General features: G+C 52.9%; 1 protein-coding gene across 1 annotated transcript; it reads right to left on the bottom strand.

Moving 5' to 3' along the window:
* Nucleotides 1–305: 305 nt before the first annotated feature.
* Fads3 (fatty acid desaturase 3) lies at nt 306–16,264 on the bottom strand. Its single transcript, XM_006993863.4, has 12 exons — nt 15,865–16,264; nt 6,446–6,556; nt 5,771–5,968; nt 4,669–4,770; nt 4,420–4,542; nt 4,106–4,166; nt 3,634–3,710; nt 3,114–3,211; nt 2,618–2,714; nt 2,394–2,473; nt 2,111–2,236; nt 306–664 (listed from the first exon to the last, which is right to left on the bottom strand). The coding sequence occupies exons 1-12, from the start codon at nt 16,087–16,089 to the stop codon at nt 613–615; spliced, it is 1,350 nt and encodes a 449-aa protein (XP_006993925.1). The 5' UTR covers nt 16,090–16,264; the 3' UTR covers nt 306–612.
* Nucleotides 16,265–21,432: the final 5,168 nt, after the last annotated feature.

Below are 21,432 nucleotides of genomic sequence, written 5' to 3'. Positions count from 1 at the left end.
CATCCTGCATGGAGGATTCAAGGAGGCCGGTGCCAGTGCGGGGGCTTTCCCATCCCACAACTCAGAGTCACCTGCAGATGTGACCCTCCACCCCAGGTCCTTGAGTATATAACTCACCCCAGCGTGCTGCTGAGAACAGGAAGGAACCAAGCCCTGAGCTGCAGCAGCTGTTGCCTCCGCGACCCAGAGCACCCAGGGTAGAGGGGGAACTCCTTACATTCTGTCCCATTGCAACACTCTGACGCCCCCTCTGGGAAGTCTGAAGCAGATCTGGCTCCAAAATCCATGAAAATTCAACACTTGGCTCCATGTGTCTGGGTTGCTTTTTATATAAAAATAACAAGCTTTCCTTCCGTTCTTGCTCTAGGAAAACATGCTATGTTCACCATGTAGCTTTAAGTGCGTCCCTCCACCCCGGTCCTGTTGGGCATGTGCCACGGCCATAAGGCTCTTGAACAGAAAATGCTGAGGACTGAGGAAAGCCAGCAGGACCAGGCAGGCAGACAGGCTGCCCCAGCAGGGGGTGAGGAGGGCTGTCGATCTTGCCCAGTAGCTTGGTGACTGCTGGAGTCTGCACCCTTACCCCCTTCGCCACCCATGAGGGTGCTGTCTTCATTGATGGAGGTATGCATCCAGCCAGATGTCGCCAGACTTCTTCAGAGACCTGAGAGTTGGGGATGGGGGTCAGGGACTCAACTGGAAGGTATTAGCATCCCCCTGCGCCCCATAAGGAGTGTTGAGTAAAGACATCCTTGTGAGCTCCCATCCCCCCTGGGACAGACAGGCGGCTGTGTGGGGCCAGGTACTCATTAACCAGAGTGGAATCTGGACTGCAACAGGGAGGTGAGTGGCAGATGGCCAAATCCAGTTGTGGGCCTCAGTGGGCCTGGCCATCATTCACCTGGTTCTCCCTGTTACCTCTCCCTTTTAGACTCTGCAACCCAAAGGCGTGGGACACAGAACCTGCCCCATCATGATCCCACAGATAAGAACAGGAAAAGAATAATGTAGAGATGCCTGCAGGTCTAGAATCCAACTGCCGTTTTGCCCCCTCCAAGGCTGCTTCTGAGGGCTGAGCCCTCCCCCCCCACACACACCCCCTTCCATGCCTGAACAGATACAAACAGCCTGGCCTTCCCCTTTCTGCTTCCACTTTTGCCCAGAGTGCATGACCACGTAGAGCATCTTTGCAAGATGCTCTCCACTAAGAGGAGAGACCCACAGGTCGGCACATTCCTGCCTGAGGGCCTCTGCAGGGCCTCTTCTGGAATACTCTTTAGCCAGGGGCCCTTTCCCCAGTGACCAGCTGTCTCCCTGCTTCTTGCCTCTGCTCACACACACCCATGTGCCTCTTGCTCCTCCACACTTTGCACCTGCCATGCCGTAAACAGTATCACACCCTTTGCCTGATCCTCCACATCCTCTCTCCCGCCTCCACCCTCGGTTTTCATTCTTGTTAAGCTATTAAAATGGTTCTTAAGTTTTGTCATGTACTCTTTAACTGCACACATGTGAGCGAATGTATGCACGCACGCGCGCGCGCGCGCACACACACACACTGTGTGTGTTTGTTTATGGTATGCACACATGTGAGGTTGATGCTCGGCGTCTTCTTATTGCTTTTCCATCTTATTTTCTGAGACAGGGCCTCTCACGGAAACTGGAGCTCACTGGCCAATAAACCCTCCAGGGATCCTGCTCCCGCCTCCCCAGTGCTTGGGTTACGGGCACGTGTCATCAATCCTGGCTTTTTACACGGGTGCCGGGGATCTGACCTCGTCTTTGTCCTTATACAGGAAGCACTTTACCTACTGAGCCATCTCCCCAGCCCTGCAAATGCTTGCTTTGTTTCCCTTCCGTCTCCCAGCAGGCAGAAACCTTTCAGCCTGTCTGACTCGCTGCCATACTGGTCGGGCTCCATGAGTTCTCCCCTCTGGGGGAAAGGGAGAACACTGGCTGATCGGGAAAGATCTAGAGAGCCAGTTCTTAGGAAGGGCCCCCTCTGAGGGCCAGGTGCTCAGAAGAAGCTGACCACGTCAGGAGTGAGCATGGAGCCTTGGGAAAGACACATGCACTAACATGCAACCTGAGGGGCCCAGGGCAGCCTTACCCGATGATGTCCACCAGGGCGGTGAGGAAGGGTTTCACCTCGTAGTGTAGGCCATGCTTGGTGCAGAACGCCTTGACCAGGGGGGCCACCCTGCGGTAGTTGTGCCTTGGCATCGTGGGAAAGAGGCTGGGAGGGCAGGCCAGATTGAGTAGGGAGCTGCCAGAGGGAGCCCGCCTACTCCTCACCTTCCAGGCCACATCTTCCAGGGATCTCACAGAGATGAGTCCTGGGCCCTGGTTTTGGCCTCACCCTGAACCCAGCGAGCCCTCCGGGCCACACTTACTGGTGCTCAATCTGGAAATTGAGGTGCCCACTGAACCAGTCAATGAAGAGAGAAGGTTCCACATTGCAGGTGGCTGCCAGCTGCCAGGGGAAGGAGGGGGACAAGTGAGGGGAGCTGACTCAGAACCTTGACCCCACCACCTGGCAGCCTCAGCAAGGCCTGATCCCTCCCAGTCCATGACTCCCCAGCTGGCACTTCCTCCCACCAGGTTCCCCAGGACCTACCTGAGAGCTGGCCCAGTCCCGGTGCTTCTCATGGCCAATCTCCTTGGGGATGTGGTTCATCTGTGTGATCCACACAAACCAGTGGCTCTCCAGGACCCTGTGAGTGAGGCGTTGGTACTGCCCTATATCCAGCTCAGAGTGGAGGCTGGCATACATACAGCTGAACCCTGACCTGGGTCCCAACTTCCCCGTCTGTTTGATGGAGTTGTCTAGTGCTTTCGCCTTGACATTTAAAGAAACTCATAGAGCAGTGTCCCCAGTGAGGCTGAGGGCCACCCACAGAGCCATGACCAAGCCAGGCTGCTCTCCTCAGACCCGCCAGCCCCAGGGTCTGGCCACCCTGTTAGTGTTTGATTATCCCAACAGCCACCTGAAGAGGTGGTACTGGCCCCCATCCTGCAGAGGGACAACAGGCTAGGCCGGGTGGCTGGGGTCAGGGTCCCCCGCCACCTGTGTGAGACCTCCCCGCTCCCTGTCACTCTGGATCTGGCCATACCTGACGGCGACAAAGAGCAGCAGTGTCCCGGTTGCACCATAGAACGGAGCATAGGACAAGAAGAAGCGGGAGTAGAAACTGGCAGCCCACAGCAAGTCCTGCGAGGACAAGAGAGGCAGTGCTGAGCGGCCTCCATGGACTGGGGGAATCAGGAGGCAGGAGGCCGGGCTGGGGTCATTCAACTCTCTCTTTCCTTTGCTTCGGGGCCCCAGACAGGCCACTGGCCCTCACTGGGCTTCTGCCTTCATGGCTGAGTAAAAGGACAGGGAACCTGCCTTGTCATCAGTTAGGGCTGACCACGGTGGTGACCCAGCCCGTGCCTGGGATACAGATGCCTGGCAGTCAGTCCAGGGATTCTCCCCACGAGGGGGGAGCCTCTTTACAGAAAAGACCCAAAGGGTGCATACTCTCTTTTTGCACACACACATATGCCCATTCACACTCAGGGATGGACAGTGCCGTCCCCTGAAGCCCTCTCCCAGAAGGCCATATGCTTGTGGTCCCGAGCAGTGCCACTCACCGTCCATTGCATGCACACCAGCATGTAGGCTAGATTTTCAACTTCAAAGTTCACCAAGGTGAGCAGCGGTGGGCCAACTGCAGGAAGGGAGCATAGGGGCATGCAGTAACAGGGGTGGGGTACCCGGGTGAAGTGGGCAGAGGAGATACAAATGTGGACCCCATCCACTGAGATGACCTTCCCGTTCTCCCAGGGCCCAGATTGTACTCAGTCTCTTGGCGGCTGGCTCTTGTCCCTGTCTCCCACCTCCCTTGTCCCTTGTATAGGTTAAGAGCCAGCCTTCCACATCTCTGCCCTTGAGTCTCCCCTGTCCCTGTTTGCAGAGGCAATTACAGAACACTCTAAGGCTCCAGACAACCCTGACTCGAGGGCAGAGGGACTCTGGGGAGGATGGGAAAGAGTGAGGACAGCCAGAGCAGAGGGTCGGCCCCCCACCACATCCCCACCCCCAAAAGGGCCAGCAAGTACTCACTCAGGAAGAAGTACAGATGCTGGTGGTTGTAAGGCAGGTATCTCCGTTTCTTCTTGCCATACTGTGGAGACAGGCGTCGGCTGGGGAGAACAGCTCTCCAGGCCCAGATCAGGGGGCTGGCTGAGGCCAAGGTCAAAGGCAACTCTAGATTCTAGCCACTGGGTCACTCATCCCCAGGTGGCTAGGAGATGGAGGGAGGACTGGACCTAGAGCTGGAATGCAGGCTAGGCTAGGGGCCAGCATGGGGGCGCAGTCCCTGCCAGGTCCCCTTAGCTGTAGTCCTGTCCTGAGTGTCCATGTCCCATCCCACCTACCTCCACAGATGACTCCCCAAGGAGGAAGACGGGTGCCACAGTCACATCTGGGTCCTTGTGGAAGATGTTGGGCTTGGCATGGTGCTGGAAGTGGCGGAAATTCCACCAATGGGCAGAGAAGCCCTGTGGAGAGAAGGGACTTCAGGGGTAGAGTCAGGCCGTGCCCTTACTTGGTACCCACACACTTGAGCAGACCCAGCACAGAGCCCCGATTCTATGCCTTGGATGCCCACCCAGATCCGCACTCACTTTCAACTGCCCCATCACGAACTGCTGGGCCACATGGTTCCACCTGGACTTAGGGAAGATGGAGGCATGGCCTAGATCATGCTGCAGACACCAGCACTGGGCCTGGGGAGAGGTCAAGAGTGGAGGAGGAATCCAGCAGTGATGGAGGAGGCTACCTGGCCCTTCTGGTGCTAGGGTCCACCCACTGCCGATGCTCCACCCACTGCCGATGCTCCACCCACTGCTGATGCTCCACTGAACCAATACACCTGAGTTTGATGGTGTGCATGCATGCAAATGTCAGGCTTCAGAAGCAAACTTTCTGTTCTCATAGCTTCTGGTCACCTGCATCCCCCAAGGCAAATAGTAGAACCTAGAATTCTCTACCCTGCCTGAGGCAAGCCACAGGCACAAGGGTGCTCTTCTCCAAAGCCTGAAATCACTACTCTAATGACCTTTTGCTTTGGTGCCGATCTTACAGAAGGGCTACCTCATCCAATAAGAACTCGTAAGACCCCGTTTTGAAAAGCATTCCATCCCATACCTGGGAGGAAAGAATGCCTCAGGAAGAGGCCAAGAAAAATCGGAGCAGACAGGCCTTGCCGGGTTTCTGAGCCAGTCTGTTTCCCCTGGCTCAGACCTCTTGTGTCTGATCCCATTCTATTCCCTGTCTCATTCTGTTCCCATTACACAGACCTTTTGTGTCTGATCCCATTCCTATAGGCTGTTCCTGCTTCATAGAACCTACATATTAAAAAAAAAAAAAATGGATAGTTCACCCAGGTCTTTTGCTCTTTAACCTGAAGGCTCCTTGGTCACATGATAAAGACTATGACCAGATACATTTTTCTAGGTTTTTCTCCTGCTAGTCTGGCTTCTTGTCACTGGAGTGTTAGCCAAGACCTTCATGTTAGGCAGAAAAGGATCCTCCTTTTCTTCACCTACACAAGTCTTGCCATGCATAGGACTGTGACATTCTGGATCTGGCACATCTTAAGAGCCTCTGGCATTTCACTTACCCATCCATCCACCCACCCATCCATTCTTTCTTTCATACATAAAAAAGCATCCTGAGTTTACACATGTGCTGGATTCCACATCTGCTATGTAGTCTTGGGGTTACCTGAGAGATGGCCAGGATTAGGGCAGCAAGGATGCTGGACACCCAGCCAGGGCCCAAGAGGTAGATGATAAGCCAGGCCAGCAACTCCATAGCCAGGATGTGGCCCAGCAGGAGTGCAAAAAAAGTGCGGTCGGCTTCGAACAGCTTCATGTCCTCAGCTGCCTGGCGCAAGGCTCGGAAATCCTCGATCAGCTGGGCCTGTGGTAGGAGAGTGGTCCAGCAGATGAGGAAGCAGGGACTGCCAGACTTCCCAGAAACTTCCCATCGCGTCTCAAGCCATCCCACTTCCCATTGCTGGGTCCAGGTGTTAGCAAAGATGATGGATAGAGACGGAACAGGAACACTAGCCAGGATGTGAGCTGGGGGAACTAGCGAGTAGCTAAGTTTCTTCCTGACCCCTTTAGGACTCAAAAAACATCCTCACTGTAAAACTTGCAGGGGAGTGGGGTGGGGTCTGAGCCCGAAAGAGGCCTCACCCAGAGACCCACAGCAAGTTCCTAGCTAAATCAGATCTGGAATCCTTACTTCTACAGGACATTGCTATGACTTTCGCCTTTGACTGTGGCCCCAAAGGGACACAGCCCCAGCCCCCACCCTGCATCCCCCAGGAGTAATACAGAACAAGCTGCTACTGGCAACAGGCAATGCCCCCAAGGCCTCCAGATGTCCCCTCACATTCTGAGCGCCATCCTGGCTGGGCTCCTCTGGGGCTAGCTCTCCAATCAGCAGGGGCTTCAGGAACTTGCGCACATAACGGAGATCCTGGTGGAAGGCATGGAAGGCATCCTGAAGGAGAACAGACAGTCAAGTGAATAGACAGACAGCTCATGTAGTACCCGGGAAGAACCACAGAAACAGAGTGAGAAGGCTGTTGTGGTGCTGGAGGGGTGGTACAGTGGTTAACAGCACTTGTTGCTCTTGTAGAGGACCTGGGTTAGATTCCCAGCACTCATGCGCTGGTTCACAACCATCCGTAATTTCAGTTTCAGGGGATCCAATGTCCTCTTCTTATCTCCATGACACTAAGCATGCATGTGTTACATGTAAATACAGGCAGGGTCAACACTCACACATACAAAAATTGAGTAAATCTAATTTTTAAAACTAACAAACAGGAAGGACTGTTGATGGACAGAGAGACAGACAGAACGTCAGCCGGATGTTGGGCAGTCACAGACAAGAGACAGGAGGGTCAACCTTGCTATCAAGCGCTCCCTACTCTTCCCAGGCCCCAGGTGCCCTGTTCTACAGCCCTCACTTGCCACGCCCCATCTGCCTCATCCAGCACAAGGTTCTCCTCTCAACATGCCTGAAAGAATCCCAGACAGACTGAGTCCATCCATGAAAAGGCTTAGCCCTTCCAAAAAGCTTTCTGTGTACCATAGTACTTTCTACTGCATATAAGACAAGATTTGGCTCACAAGTGTTAAATTTATCCAATTCTTACCAATACAACATGGATAAAAATGTGTGTGGGGAGACATGTCATTGAAGACCCCTGGGCCACTTGGGCAAGTCCATGGTGGGCCATACACATTGAGTTCTTGGCCACATGCAAGGAAGCTATTTGAGCAGTTAAACTTATTTGACTATTATTTTCTTTTTGGAGACATGGTCTCAGGTAGCCCTGGCTGGCCTCAAAGTTGGTAAACAGCCCAAGAGAGAATGACCTTGGACTGATCCTCTTGCCTCAACCTCCCTAGTGGTGGAACTACAATCAGGGCCCCCCATGCCTACCCAGTTCACACGAGTGCTGAGAATTGAACCCAGGGGCCCTTTGCATGATAGGCAAGCACTCTTCCGCCTGAGCTACATTCCCAGTAGATAGTATAATGTTAAGGACAGAAAAGCCTAACACTCCTGTGTCTTTCTTTAATAATTGGGGCAGGGGTGAGGAGCAACCCTCACCCCTTTTTGTCTGTAAAAAAGACAAAAGCGGGAGGTAAGACAGATGATAAGGAGAAAGATGGCTGAGTTCCCGCATCCTTCCTGCCTCGGCCCTGCTCTTGTGTTTACTCAACCCATCCACTGTTTGCTTAGGATATCGCATCTAGCCCATTTATTGGTCGCAGGTGGCCAAGTGGTTTTTACCGTTGCAATTTCAGAAGCAGAGAAGGTGACTGGATGCCATTGTCCCCGTGACCCTGGGAAAGGGGACTGAGGCCCTTCCAAGATGCTGAAAGGAAACACCTTTGCAGAAGCCTGACAAAGAACAGGGGCCTCCTGTTGTCCACGAGTCTACCAGCTTGTGTAGGTTGAAACAGAAATGACATTGTTAACTACAGTCACCCCACTGTATCACCAAGCTAATTGCCCTAATCACTGTACATTGTACACAGGTGTTGAAATAGCCCTCTGGCCCCAGGAACAGGGGCCTTATTAAGTGTTTATCAAAAATAAAAAGCTGGGAAGATGGCTCAGTGGGAAGAGCACTTGCCATAAAAGCTTGATGACCTGAGTTCAAATCCCCATCACCCACGTAGAAATCTGGGCATACCTCTGTGAGTCTGTAACCCCAGCACTGTGGTGGGAAGTGGGGGAGGGCAGAGACGGGAGGCTGCCAGTGCGGCTCCAGGTTCAGTGAGAGAGTCTGTCTCAGGGCGGCAGCGGTGGAGGGCAGGACAGAGGATGGAGTGGGGAATGATAGAGCAGGACGCCCTCCTCTGGCCTCCACATGCATGCAGGCCTCCACATACATGTGGGTGCTCAAACCCATGTGCATACAGCACCCGCGTGCACACGTAAAGATAAAGTAATAAAAATAAAATAAATTTAAATTTTTTAAATGAAGCTGAAAATGATTGTAGTCCCTACACTTACCGGCAGGACATTTCTGAAGAGTCCTTGGAGGAAGGAAACTATTTTAGAGATCACACCCGGAGTCTACCCTAGGGGTCACTGACAGCTAGGGACTGGGGAGCCAGGAGGGTGTGGCTTCTAAAATACCCCAGGCTGGATGATCCAGGAGCGGGGTTATAAAAGCATAGTTCTCATTTTCTCTGGAGATGAGGAAGGGACAGGGACACAGGAGAATGGGGTCCCACAGGAAGCTTCTGGTTTGCTCATTACTGGGGATTGAACACAAGGATTCTGTGGGTGCTAGGCAACATGCTACCAACTGAACTACATCCCCAGCCTCATATTATTATTATCTATAAAATATCCAGTGGTATCGAGACCCTTCACGCTGATGTGTGACCATCCATCTTCGGAATCTCTCCTCTTCCCCAGATGAAAAGCTACACCCATTCAACTCATTCCCCTTCCACAGCCCCAACCCCACCATTCTACTCTGTTTCTATGGCTCGAGTCTTATTCCAGGAGCCTCACTTAAATGGAGTCCTATAGCATCTGTCCCTGTGTGATTAACCCATTTCACATAGCATAATACCCTCAAGGTTCATCCATGCCGCAGCAAGCGCCAGAATTCCCTAAAGCTGGTGGTGATTTTAAACCTCTCTACCTGAGCACAGAGCCTGGGACATGGAAAGACAGACAAACTGATACTCTCTCTCTCCTCTCCGCCTCCCCGCCACAGCCACCCACCACTTCAACAAGCAAGACTCAGACTCTTAGAAATGTGCCCAGGGCCATAGTCGACATGAACACCAGACAGACAGCCCTGTACAGTTGTGCACTGTAGGGAGATGAGCAGAACCGGACTCACCCAAGGGTCTTCCGGCCAGCTCACTAAAGTGATAGGGAAGGTGGGAGTCTCCTTGGTACCAGGTCAAGGCTCCAGCTGGCAGGAAGCTGACAGGTAGATGGCCCTAGGCCCTTGGACAGAAGGCTCAAGCCTTACTTAGGGCTGAGTGAGCACCATGGGGCCTGCGCATTTTCAGAGGACACTCACAAGGTGGGTCCCCAGACTCTGAGTACCAGCCAAGGACTTTCTGGAACTCTAGCTTAAGTCATATTGAATCAAAAGGTATGCCATGGGGGCTAGAGAGGTTGCTCAGTGGTTAGGAACACTGGCTGGTTTTGCAGAGGACCCAGGTTCAGTTTCTAGCACCTACATGGTGACTCCCGAGCATCAGTAACCTTAGTTCCAGGGAATCTGACACCTTCTGATCTCTATGAGCACCAGGCACACATGTGATGCACATATGTACATGCAGGAAAAACACTCATACACATAATTTGTTTTAATCTGAAAAAAAATTAACAACAAAACAAAACAAAACAAAAAAAGCATAGCAAACCTAAGTTCCCGGTGACCCCTGCAGGCTCTGTTTACAGATATACCTGGTTTGGGGCAAGTTTTTAAGTGCAGATGGTAAGTAGGCAAGAGGCAGCCCTCCCCACCTCCCAGGGCAGCGTTGTGAACCGTTTTTCCTCAAGACACCTGTCCCAGGGGAAGAACGTGTAGTGGCAGAGCTGGGGTTTGAACTTGAGTCTGTTCTCTATAATGTCCACACCCACTCAGAATATGGAAACCTCAGAGTCCGGACAATCAGAGCCCCTGATTTTCTGACCCCAGCCTCACTGTGAGCTCCGCGCAGCAGCTGACTGGGGGCTGGGGAAGTGGGGTACAGTCTGGAGGCAGCCTTCCTGCAGAGATGGAACCTGTGATTCCCTCCCTGTAGGAGCCCCAGACAGGCTTGCTGCCTCTTCCCTCTTCTCAGTAAGATGGGAAACATTAACGCACACCTCACAGGCTGCGCGGAGGGCTGACCTGGTGGGTCAAGCACTTAGAAGGGCCTAGTGGACAACAGGAGCCCCATTGCCCAGCGTTCTTCTGTGCCCCAGGGCCCTGCTGCGCACATGCTGCTGAGAGCCACGGGCTGCAGGGGTGAGTGGGGCGGTGAAAATGTGATGTGTTTGGTCAAGACCTAGTTGAGTCTCAGGCTAAGGAACAGGAAGGGTGGGGGCTGGGGGAGACAGCCTCCTTCTACTCCAAGCACAAGAGGGAGGGAAGAAGTTCTGGTCTCTGGCCAAAGAATGGAGAATGCTCCAGATCAGCCGGGGGGTGGGGGGGGGGAGGGCTGTTGGAGCTCTGGTGATCTGCGTCTGCACTGGCTGCCTATTTACCTTTGCCAGAGGTGGGCATAGGGTCTCCAAGGACACGCTCCTGCGTCTCTTGCCTTCCCGGATGGGGGACAAAGGCTCTGCACTTAACTGCTCCGTGACACCCTCTCCCCAACACTGCTTTCAGGAGGTGCAGTGAAAAAACATTATCATCGGTATCCCTCCCTTACAGATGGAGAGACTGAGGCAAGGGCGCAGCTCTGTAACCAGGACATACGGCTCTAGCCTGTGCAGCAAAGCCCAGCTCAAGGGAAGCTGCCCCCAGGCCCCTCAGCATCCCTGGTATCCTGGAAAAGGGTGAGAAGACACAGCTGATAGATCCTCTGCTGGCCAGGACCCTTGGCCTCAGAGATGTTGCTGTCTCAGCAAATACCTGAAAATGACCCAGGCTTCTGGCACGTGGTCCTCTCTTCACCACTGAACTCTGGCTTTACCACTGGAGCCTGGCTCTTTTATCAGAAACCCGAAGGCAGCCAAGGGAAGCCTTCCCTCTCAGGAAGGAAGGGGGAAGGCTGCCTGATACTCTGAGGTCACCATCATTCCCACATCTGCACACTGCATTCCTGCCTGTCACACAATCCTGACTCCTCCCCACAGGGAGGAGGTGGGCACTTCGGCCCGCAGAAGAAGACACCTGTAACCGCCCCCCCCAGAGTCAGGTGTGGCAGCTTGCACCTGTAATCTCAGTACTCAGGAGGGAGATGGTGATTGATCTTTGTGAGTTTGAGGCCAGCTTGGGGTATCTAATGAGTTCTAGGCCAGCCAGGGATACATAATGAAATCCTGTCTCAATACAAAACAAACAAATGCCCACAAAATGACTACTCGCTGAAGGAGACTTTCAAAGCAGCCAGTGTGGTTGGTGGGAACAAGGTGTGGGCATTGGTTCTGGGTGGTTGAGGCCATCCTGCCCTCACTAGGCTTCAGGGCTTCCTGGTCATAATTCTATTCCCTCTCAGCTCCTATCCAGACACAGACTCTCCTTCCCAAACCCAGGGATGAAGGCCTTGTCATTTTGGGGTTTCATGACATCGCTCATCTTCTGCTCAAGTCTCTTTATCTATACAACAGACAGGACCTAACTTCACAGGGTTGTTAGAAGTCAGTAAATTATTACAGCTAAAGTTCTCAGAAGAGAGCCTAGTCAATACCTGTTGGCTGAAACCACTATGGCACATCCTCTGATGATGGCACCAGTGACCCCTACTTTTGGCTCGTTAGGGGCCAGAAGAAGGTGGATGCCAGATGGCTCAGGTCTGCTAGACTTTGAATTCTTCTAGGGCTGACAGTGCTTCAGCCTAATGGGCACCGGGGACTGCTGGGAAACTCCTCACCTTCCCCATAACCACACCAGTTGAGTTCAGGGTTTCATTGCCCATGGTAACCAGTCACTCAGGTGCCCAGCACCATTCTCACAGTGAACCCAAACTTATCCCTGCCACATTGAAGGGGAAATAAGTCACAGTGTGAGGACAGGTCAGCTCCTTCTCTAAAAATAAGACAGAGATAACTTGGGCATTTTTTTTTTTGGTTCTCTTTTATCAAAACAGGATCTAATGTAGTCCAGGAGGGCTTCGAACTCAACGTGTAACTGAGGATGATACTCAGCTCCTCATAGTCCTGCTTCTACCTCCCAAGAGCTGGGATTACAGGCCTGCACCACAATGCTGTTTGCTTTGCCTCATTTTTTTTTTTTTAACTTTCACTGCTGGGAATTGAACTCATGTCCTTGGGCATGCTCAGCCAGCACTCTACCGCTCAGCCATATCCTCATCTTACAGAGCTAATTCCAATGGCCCCTACTAGTATCCACATATCTCTCACCTGCCACATTCACACTTTGGAGCCCAATTACACAGTCACTTGTTCTGAATGCCATCCCCAAAGAGAGAGCAGGTCTCCATTTTGCTTACCTTGACACCCAAGCCTTTGCCCTTCTAGAAGATGATTTTATTTTGTTTTATTTTTAATTATGTGCATGTGTGTGTGTTTGTGGGGGAGTATGTATACATGAATGACAGTGCACACAGAGGCCAGAGATGTTGGCTCTCCTGCAGCTGGAGTTACAAGGGGTTGTGAGCCAATGTGGGTGCTGGGAATGGAACTCAGGTCCTCTGCAAGGGTAGCATGCACTCTTCACCACTGAGCACTTCTCTAACCACAAGGATCTTTTATTTGGAGACAAGGTTTCCTGTATTCCAGGTTGGGCTCAAACTTGCCTCATACCTGGGAGTGACTTTGAACTCCAAGTCCTTTGTCTCTGCCTCATGAGTGCTGGGGTTACAGGTGGAGGTCACCACGACCAAGTTTATGCAGTGCTAGGGATGGACTCTAAGGCATCACGAATACTAGGCAAACAGTCTGCCAGCTAAGCTTCATCCCACCCTTTGGAGATCCTTTTAAACACAGAGCAGACCCTTTTGGTCTGCCCTCCCTGGATCTCCTTCTTCTTTAGAATAAACCAAAGTCGTCCTAAGGACAAAAATATCCAGTGAGCCTGGCATGTCTGCCTTTTGGCTCCCTCTCCCCACGACTGCTCTCTTTTGTAGCCATGTTGTATTCCTTAGGGATGGGTGGTACAGTCCCACCTCTAAGTCTTTGCTCTAACTGATCCATCTGCGGGACACTGCTTCCCTGCAAATGTTTCGTTCACAGCTGTATCTGCAGAGATTGGGGGGCGGGCATAGGAGGTACTCATTGGTAGATTTAGGGGACTCCATCGTGGAGAAACCAAGGTGGGGGAAGAGCATGGCTGTGCATTCCAATCCCACACCTGCCACTGTTTCAAGTCACTTGGTTTCTCTGCATCTGTTTCCTCACCTGTAAAGTGGGACAGCAGAAACAATACCTGCCTTAGTGGGGTCGCCTGAGGATTAGGAAACAGTATCAATAACAAGCACAGAATTTAGAGTCTAGAACATAGTAGGTGCTTGGCATGTAACCCTCACATATTTATGACCAGCAGGGGCTGTACTCTCTGGCTGGCTCTTTTTGTCTCAGGGTGACTATGACTCTTAGGCAAACCTGGCCCAGGGCCCAGAGTGCTCTCCCCAGGGCACCAGGCTCTGTATCCCAGGATGGTCACAAGCTGACTTCACGGCACAAGAACTCTGGGAATTTCCTGGCAGGAAGGCTTCTGTTGCCTGGACATGAGAACAGCTGATGGGCGCCCGGGTTGATGCAAGTGGGCAGCGGCCTCCCACCCCCAACCCGGGAGTTCCAGGGTCTGGGATGGGACAACTGGCATCTAGATTTGATCACACGGCACTGGACCAGTCCAACCCCTGGTATGCCCTGTGGGTCCATCACAGACGAAGACTAGGGTCTGCTGAGCCCAGGCCCCTCCCAAGCCTTTGACTTGAACATACCAGGTATTTTTTTGGCAACTCCACCCCAGTGTCTGGGGCCTATAGCAATCTCTATTACAGACAGGGCCAGAGAGAGACTAGGTTACCTAGCAAGGGCTTGGGAATGCTGGGATGGCCCCACTGTACTCTCCAGCGTGTGTGTGTGTGTGTGTGTGTGTGTGTGTGTGTGTGTATGGAAGAGCACTGAACACACACCTGTGACATGGTTGAAAAGGTATGTTCCTGCCCTTGCCATATGGTCCAGTTCTCTCCACTTGACCAATGAGGAAACTGAAGTGCAGAGGTTACCTCTCAGGGCCTTCGATGGCAGAGCCAGAACCCTGCCACAAAATGCAGAGAGATGTTTTCCTAACAGACCTTACTGGCTATGAATCAAAATGGTGGCTATAGCAAAACCATTTGACGGAGGTCTCGGGCACGGAGTTAAATCTAAAGTTAGGAACCCCGTGTAGGAGGGCACCCTGTACGGGCCTGGCCCTGAGCAGGAGAAAGCAGTCAGTCCATGCTCTCTGCTGTCCTCCTCTCCGGCCCAGCATCCTGTGCTTGGCTATAACATGATCCTCACAGGGTTGCCAGGCTCTGTGGGAGGGGCCATGGCACCTCATGCCCACCATGCCCTGGTAGAAAGGCAGGCACACACACACACACACACACACACACACACACACTGGCCTAAGGTTGATGGTTTTACACACACACACACACACACACACACACACACACACACACACACAATGACCCAAGGTTAATGATTTTCAGGAACCTTCTCATTCTTATGCTTCTCGGTTGCTTGGAGTGAATGGGGGAGGAGAGGGACGGTGACAGTTCTGGGACAGGGCAGAAATCTGCTGCTGCCACCAAGTTCTTCCATTAAGAATTCATTCCCTCCAATCTTGAAGCTCTTCCTGGTACCCATTGTGACTAACCTACAGTTCTGGACAATGGAAGGCAGAGCGTCATGGCCTCAACCTTTGTTCACATAGGGTGACTGAGGGAGAAAGGGTCTGGGAAATTGCTTCACCCCTGGGCTCCAGCCAGATAGTCCTTCAGGCCAGCCACATCCCTCCTTGTCTAGACGTGGACTGAGAATGGGAAGCCAGCGTCCCCAGGGGCCAGCCTGTGCCTGGGGTGACTGTGCTTCCCGTGGAGGCCCACCCAGCCTGGCAAAGTCTTCCCACGTGCAGCTGCCAGCCCAGCAGAGGTGAGTCACTGGCCCTCAGCACAGTCTACACAAGCCACAGACCTCCAGGCCCTGCCCAAGCTCTGCTGCCCAGCCCCCAGTCTCTGATGGCATATCCCTGTCGCTAGGGACCGAGCCCTGCCCCTTGCACTTGGAAGCACCAGGTACTAGTCTGAGTGACTCACAGCAGAGATGAGCCCCTCAGTACAACAGTGAGGGTCCTTACCTAGGGTGGGATCTACCCCTTACGGCACACCCACCTCAGTGGGCCCATTCCTCTCTGAGAGAGACCTATTATTGCACAGACTGACCCAACAGCAAGTCCTCCATGCAAGAAAGGGACCTCCTTAGCCTTGGCTCCATCTCAACTCTGGAGCCACGGCGTGGGGGTCAAAGGTCAGAAAGAGCAGAAAGGATGCTAAGGTCCGCAGGTGGAATGAGACTAGGAGCCTGTGACCCACGTCTCCCTCCCCATCGTTAGCGCCAGGCTCCACCCCGCTGCCTGTGGGCTAGCTTACCGTGGCGTCCTCGGCGCCGTGGTGGCCGATGAGGCGGCTGCCCCCTGGGTGCCGCTGTGCCCAGCGGCTGATGTCGTAGACACGGCGCTCGATGACCAGCCACTTGTCGCCTGGTAGGTCGTGCTGGCGGATCTGCTCCCAGCGGAAGATGGGCAGGGGCGCCCCCAGCGGTGCGGGCCCCTCCCGCGGCCCTGGTCCCCCGCCGGGCTCCCCGACGCCACCCATGGCCGCTGTGCACAAGTCCTCCGGACCCCGGAACGTGACCGAGGTCTGAGAGAGACACCGTGGAAGGCGAGGTCGGGATCGGGGGTCTTCCTCCGCCGCCGCCCGCCCTGCCGGCCCCGCCCTGCCGCTGCGGCCGCCGTACGAGCGTGCGCCTGCCCGGCTCTCCGCGCAGGGAACTTTTCCCTCCCTTATAACCGCGCTGACAGCGCTCGCCTCGCCCGCCCCTCGTCCCGGCCCCCGCGCTGGCCAGTCCCGCGCCGGCTCCAATCCCAGCGCGGCACCTCCACCTCCATTGGCTGCCCGGGGAGGGCGGTGTCGCGAAGGGGTTCGCCCCACCCGCGAGGGCCTCGGGGGCCACCACGCCCGGCCCAGCCCCCGGGGCACTGTCCCGCCCCCAGTTCCTCGGACTCGAAGCTTGGCCGAGAAAGGGGGTGAGGGGAATGGGGACCCGGAGCGCACGGGCGTCCCGCAGGCCGCTGCGCCCGGGCGTACCCTCAGGGGCCCAAGAGGAGCCCAGGTCTGAGCCCGAAGAGGCTGGGAATTGTGGTTAGGGACGTCATGGGGCTTTAGCCACGCATCCCGGGTGGCTAGAGGTGAAGACACTACCTCGGAGCGACTGTCAACAGCCTTCAAACAATGGACCTCACCCCCCAACAAACCCTCAACGTCTACAGGAGGAGGCCATCTAGAGCCATCTGCTGGGGAGGATAACCTCTTCTCCCCTTTGGCTGCAAACAGGGTTGGGGATGCCCAGAGTGACCACTGGGCAGGAAGGGAGCAGCCAGCACTGGAGCCCGCAGCCCTGCATTCACGAGAGGAAAGAATGGACCGGTCTGCAATGGGTGGCTTGCTTGCTACCGCCTCCCACCCCACCCCCGACTTCAGTCGCATTTTTGACTTACTAAATTGAAGTCCTCTTGAGAGTGTAGCTACATTCCCAAATTGTATGATGTTACTTTGAGATCGACACCAATTGCTTAAAGCTAAGCATTCACGCCAACCGGAACCACGATTGGCAACCTTGAAGTTCTATCAGAACTTCCCGGAGGGCTGGTTAAAACAGACTCCCTCACTCCACCCTAGCATGACTCAGGGCAGAAAGGTGAGGCAGACCCGATGGTTGGAGAAAAAAAATCTTTTCAGAACCTGTAAGTGTATTTCTCCAATATGTAGGAGACCTAGCCTTTAAGGCACCCTGTGGATACCAAAATCAACCTGTGCTCCTTGCCTACTTAAGACAGTATTTGCATGTAACCTTCACACATCCTACCGTGCACTTTAAATCATCTCTGAATTCCTTACAATACCTAATGCGATGTAAATGTTCTATAATTGTTCACTGCATTGTTTAGGGAACAATGACAAGAATAAAAAGGCTGAAAGCATCCAGTCCAGATGTGACCATTACAAGCGGAAATGCACAGGACAGGAAGAGAAGCAGAGGCTAGCAAAAAAGAGTGCTGGTGACAGTCAGGACCTGTGAACCGAGGAGAGGTGACAGCAGGGCCAGCCTACATACACGCTGCCTCCTTCACATGGAGAGAGAGCAGTGTGGCACATTCCAGAATTATTTTCTGAACATGTCCAATCTACTGCTGATATGTCTTAGGCTGCAGAACTCACAGAGATGGAAGACCCATGATATTTGTGCCACAGGCAGACCAGAGCTTGAAGAACAGGGCCTCTTGGTTTTCCCTAGTTCAGGGAACTCTTGCTTTGGTTAGCCAGGACAACCAGAGACCCATGATGTTGCCACAGACAGGAGTTGTTTAATCCCTTTCTACCGGGTTCTTCAGAATCCTGGAACCCCATTTCTGCACACCTGGAGGATTCAGCAGCCCAAGCCAAAGAGGACAGTGGGTACTGCTGCCCCCACATGGTCACACTGAGCACCGGGGTGAAGAGAGCCTACTCTTCCCAGGGAATATACCTCTCGCATCCAAACCTGGTGGCCCATAGGGCATAGCCCTTGCTCCATTCTCAACACCTCTCAGTATTATGATGTGCCTGGTTCAAGAGCCATCCAAGGGCTCCTTCCCTGGGGCCTGGCCTCGACTCAGGTATGGGAGGCAATTAGGGGTCGGGTAAGTTAAATCTCTCTATGTCCTAGCCATACCAGGAGAGTCAACAAAGTGAAGACTGGACAGATTGGTTAGATAACATAAGAACAAGATCTGAACCATGCCACCCTTTCTGGCCACTTCAGTCCAGCATGGAATCTATAAGTGGTATGGGGCCTCTTTCCACCTGTATCTAGTTGTGTGTTCCCATAAAGCCTAAACTATGAGTGACCTCTCCCTACCTCCCACACAAACCGCTTCCCACTCTAGTTCTCTGCAGGCCTCGGGGTCATCCCTAGGCCACTCTGTCTCTCTGATCTCTGATGCTGGAGAACTTGCAACTTGCAGGGAATCAGGGGTTGGGGGAACTTGAGGCTCCATTGTCCCCAAATCCCCAAATCCGGGCAGCTGAGGCCTCTCAGACCACTTAGAAAGGGAGAGGCATCACTCGACATTCCTGAGCTGCCACTGGGCCACTGCCAGGGTGTGTGGGTGTAGGAGGGTGAGGGAAGCCAGCCAACTAGAGTATTTTTTTTTTGAGGGGGGACAAACTTGAGGTTTGAGGAGAGTCCCCCTTGAATGCCTTGAATGCAGACTCTTGCCTCTGTCCCAGCTGGATCCTCTACTGTTGGGAGCTCCCACCCAGGCCTCTTTTTGGATGCCTTGAGATTGCCACCCCCTGCAAAGCCACCAGCTACTGTCCTGGAGCCAAGCAATGTTTGTGCAGGGCCAGGGAGGCTCAGCAAGCTGGACAGGCAAGCAGTGGCTTTAAGAAAAAGCTCTGGAGCCACCAAGAAAGAGCAGTCCCAGAGCTCAGGCAAAAGGGACTGGAGTCAGAGCTCTAGGGGTTGGCCCGAGTTATAGATCACATCATGAGCTGGGTTATTAGTTCAGGGCACAACTCTTCTGAGAAAGGAGGAGCAGAGGCCATGAGCACCACAGAATTATGTAAGGGCTCTTTGGAACCACTTAGGCCAGCAACCACAAGCCTATCGGCCACTGGTGGAACACAGACCCTTAGAACACCCCTTGGTAAAAACAGGCTGCACAGAAATGTGCAGCAAAGGCGAGAAGACCCCACATCACTGCTAGAGATGTAGATCAAAGCCCAGGGAGCAAACACCTCACATCTCCTAGAATGCTTACTACCAAAACCAATAACATCAATTTGGTCAGGAGGCAGAAAAGTTGGAACCCTGGGGTAGTGTTGCTAGAACTTTAAAATGGGGCAGCCACCATGGAAAAGTACGGAGGGTCCTCTTAAAAAAATAGAACTACCATATGAGCCAACAGACTTACTTCTCATTATTTATTCAAAAAGACTCTAAGCAGGGTCTCCAAGAGAGATCTGCATACACAACAGGTACCAGCAGCCCATGTCTATCTCCAATGAATGGACAGACACAGCAGGTGTTACATATACAACACAACACTACTGAGCCTCAAGAAGTCAATCCTGTCATCTTACATGGATGAATATTGAGGACATTACATTAAATGAAACAAGTCAGTCAAGAGAAGATGAATGTGCTATAATTCCATTTACAGCTCGTCTCTGGAAGAGTCGTATTCACAGAGGCAGAAGGTGAAATGCTGCTCTCCACAGTCTAGGGACAGGAGAAACAAGGAACTGTCTAGTGATCATAGCTTTTATTTTGCAAGATGCAAAAGGTTTATAGATTGGTTTCATGGCAGTGTGAATATACCTAACACAACTATAATTCTACACTTAAAAATGGCTAAGATTACGTGTTTTTAAAAAAGTGAGTAAGTGTGGCAGAGATTGCTCCATGGGTAAAGCACTTGTCGTGGAAGCCTGACTACCTGAGTCCAGATCCACAGAACGCGTATAAAGCTCGATCCAGTGGTCCTTGGCCTGTAATCCCTGTGTTCCTTCCTAATGAGAAGGTGGGAGGCAGAGATGGGAGAATTCCCAGAAGCTAGCCTGGCCTATGCAGGAATGGACAATAAAAGACTCTGCCTCAAATAAGGGGGAGGACAAAGACCAACACAACACCAGAGGTTGTCTTCTGACATGTGCACCATGGTACATGTGCACCATGGTACATGTGCACACACACACACACACACACACACACACACACACACACACACACACCAAATGCATGCATGCATGCATGCATAAACAAATGAGGGAAGATTGTGGGGGGAAAATCATAATCCCAGCTCATAAATGAAAACAACTTGCTCCAAGGTCACAGCCCTGGCAGGATTCAAATCAGGGCAGGTTTGGCAGATGGCAAAGTGAGATATCTCAGGGTGCAGCCCCAGGTAAATGTGCTTAGTCAGGTTCGATGCTTTCATCGATGCCTAGAGGCCAGACTCAGGGCTAGCCAAGGAGGGCTCAAATGATTCCTATGTGCCAAGTATTCATAGAAGCCCAAGCGGGTTATCTAGAGAATTTCAGAACAACAGTGTGGCTGATGGCAGTTAATCTCCCTAGTCAGCTCCAAGAGTCAGAGCCCCAAGCTGCTTCACAGGTCTGGTAGCACAGCAACCCTAACAGGGTATAGTCGAGGGAGCAAACCTAGGTTCAAAGGCCAGCCCTGTCTCAATCTGTTTCTTTTCTTTGATTGTGTGCGGTGCTGGGGACCAAACTCCAGGCCTTGAGCACTCTACCACTGATCTACACCCCTAGCCTTCCGCATCAATTGCAGAAGCAAAGAACCTAAGCACACTTTGGGTGTTTGGTATAAAAAACAAAACACTAAGAGGTGGGTTAATACTATGGAGCCCAGAGACTTAGGACCTCTTTGTGATTTTTTTTTCCAGAACAGGAGACTGAACCCAGGACCTTGTGCTTGCTAGGCAGGCCTCTACCACGGAGGTAAATAAACCCCAACCTTGGGGCCTCTTTCCAATGCCTCTGTCCATTGACATGAGGGAGAACAGCGTGTTTTAACATTGCTAAGAGACTGAAATAATGGGTTCCGGGAGGGCTGGGAGCTGTGACTAGTGCTAAGCGATTCATTGCTGTTACCAAGGTGTGGCTGTGTTGATGGCCCCACCTGTGGTCTGATCAGGGTCAAAGTTTTGTAGCAGCAAGGCAAGTCAGTCAGGGGAGTAGGGTCCTCCACGGGCCTCCGGAGTGCCTCCTGGTGTCTCTTTGGTCCTGCATATGGCTGAGCCCAGAACACAGAAGTTAGGGGCTGATTAAGTCCAGCACTCAGGTTTTCACCCTCCCTTGTCCCCAGGTGAACAAGGGTTGACATGGTTAGAGGATGCCATGGGGATCCCACCTGGGACACCAAGTTTTCCCCTG

Source organism: Peromyscus maniculatus, chromosome 1 (assembly GCF_049852395.1).
Source record: "Peromyscus maniculatus bairdii isolate BWxNUB_F1_BW_parent chromosome 1, HU_Pman_BW_mat_3.1, whole genome shotgun sequence".
Lineage (NCBI taxonomy): Eukaryota > Metazoa > Chordata > Mammalia > Rodentia > Cricetidae > Peromyscus > Peromyscus maniculatus.
The sequence above is the reverse complement of the archived record's forward strand: the minus strand, read 5'-3'. Positions and strand labels throughout refer to the sequence as shown.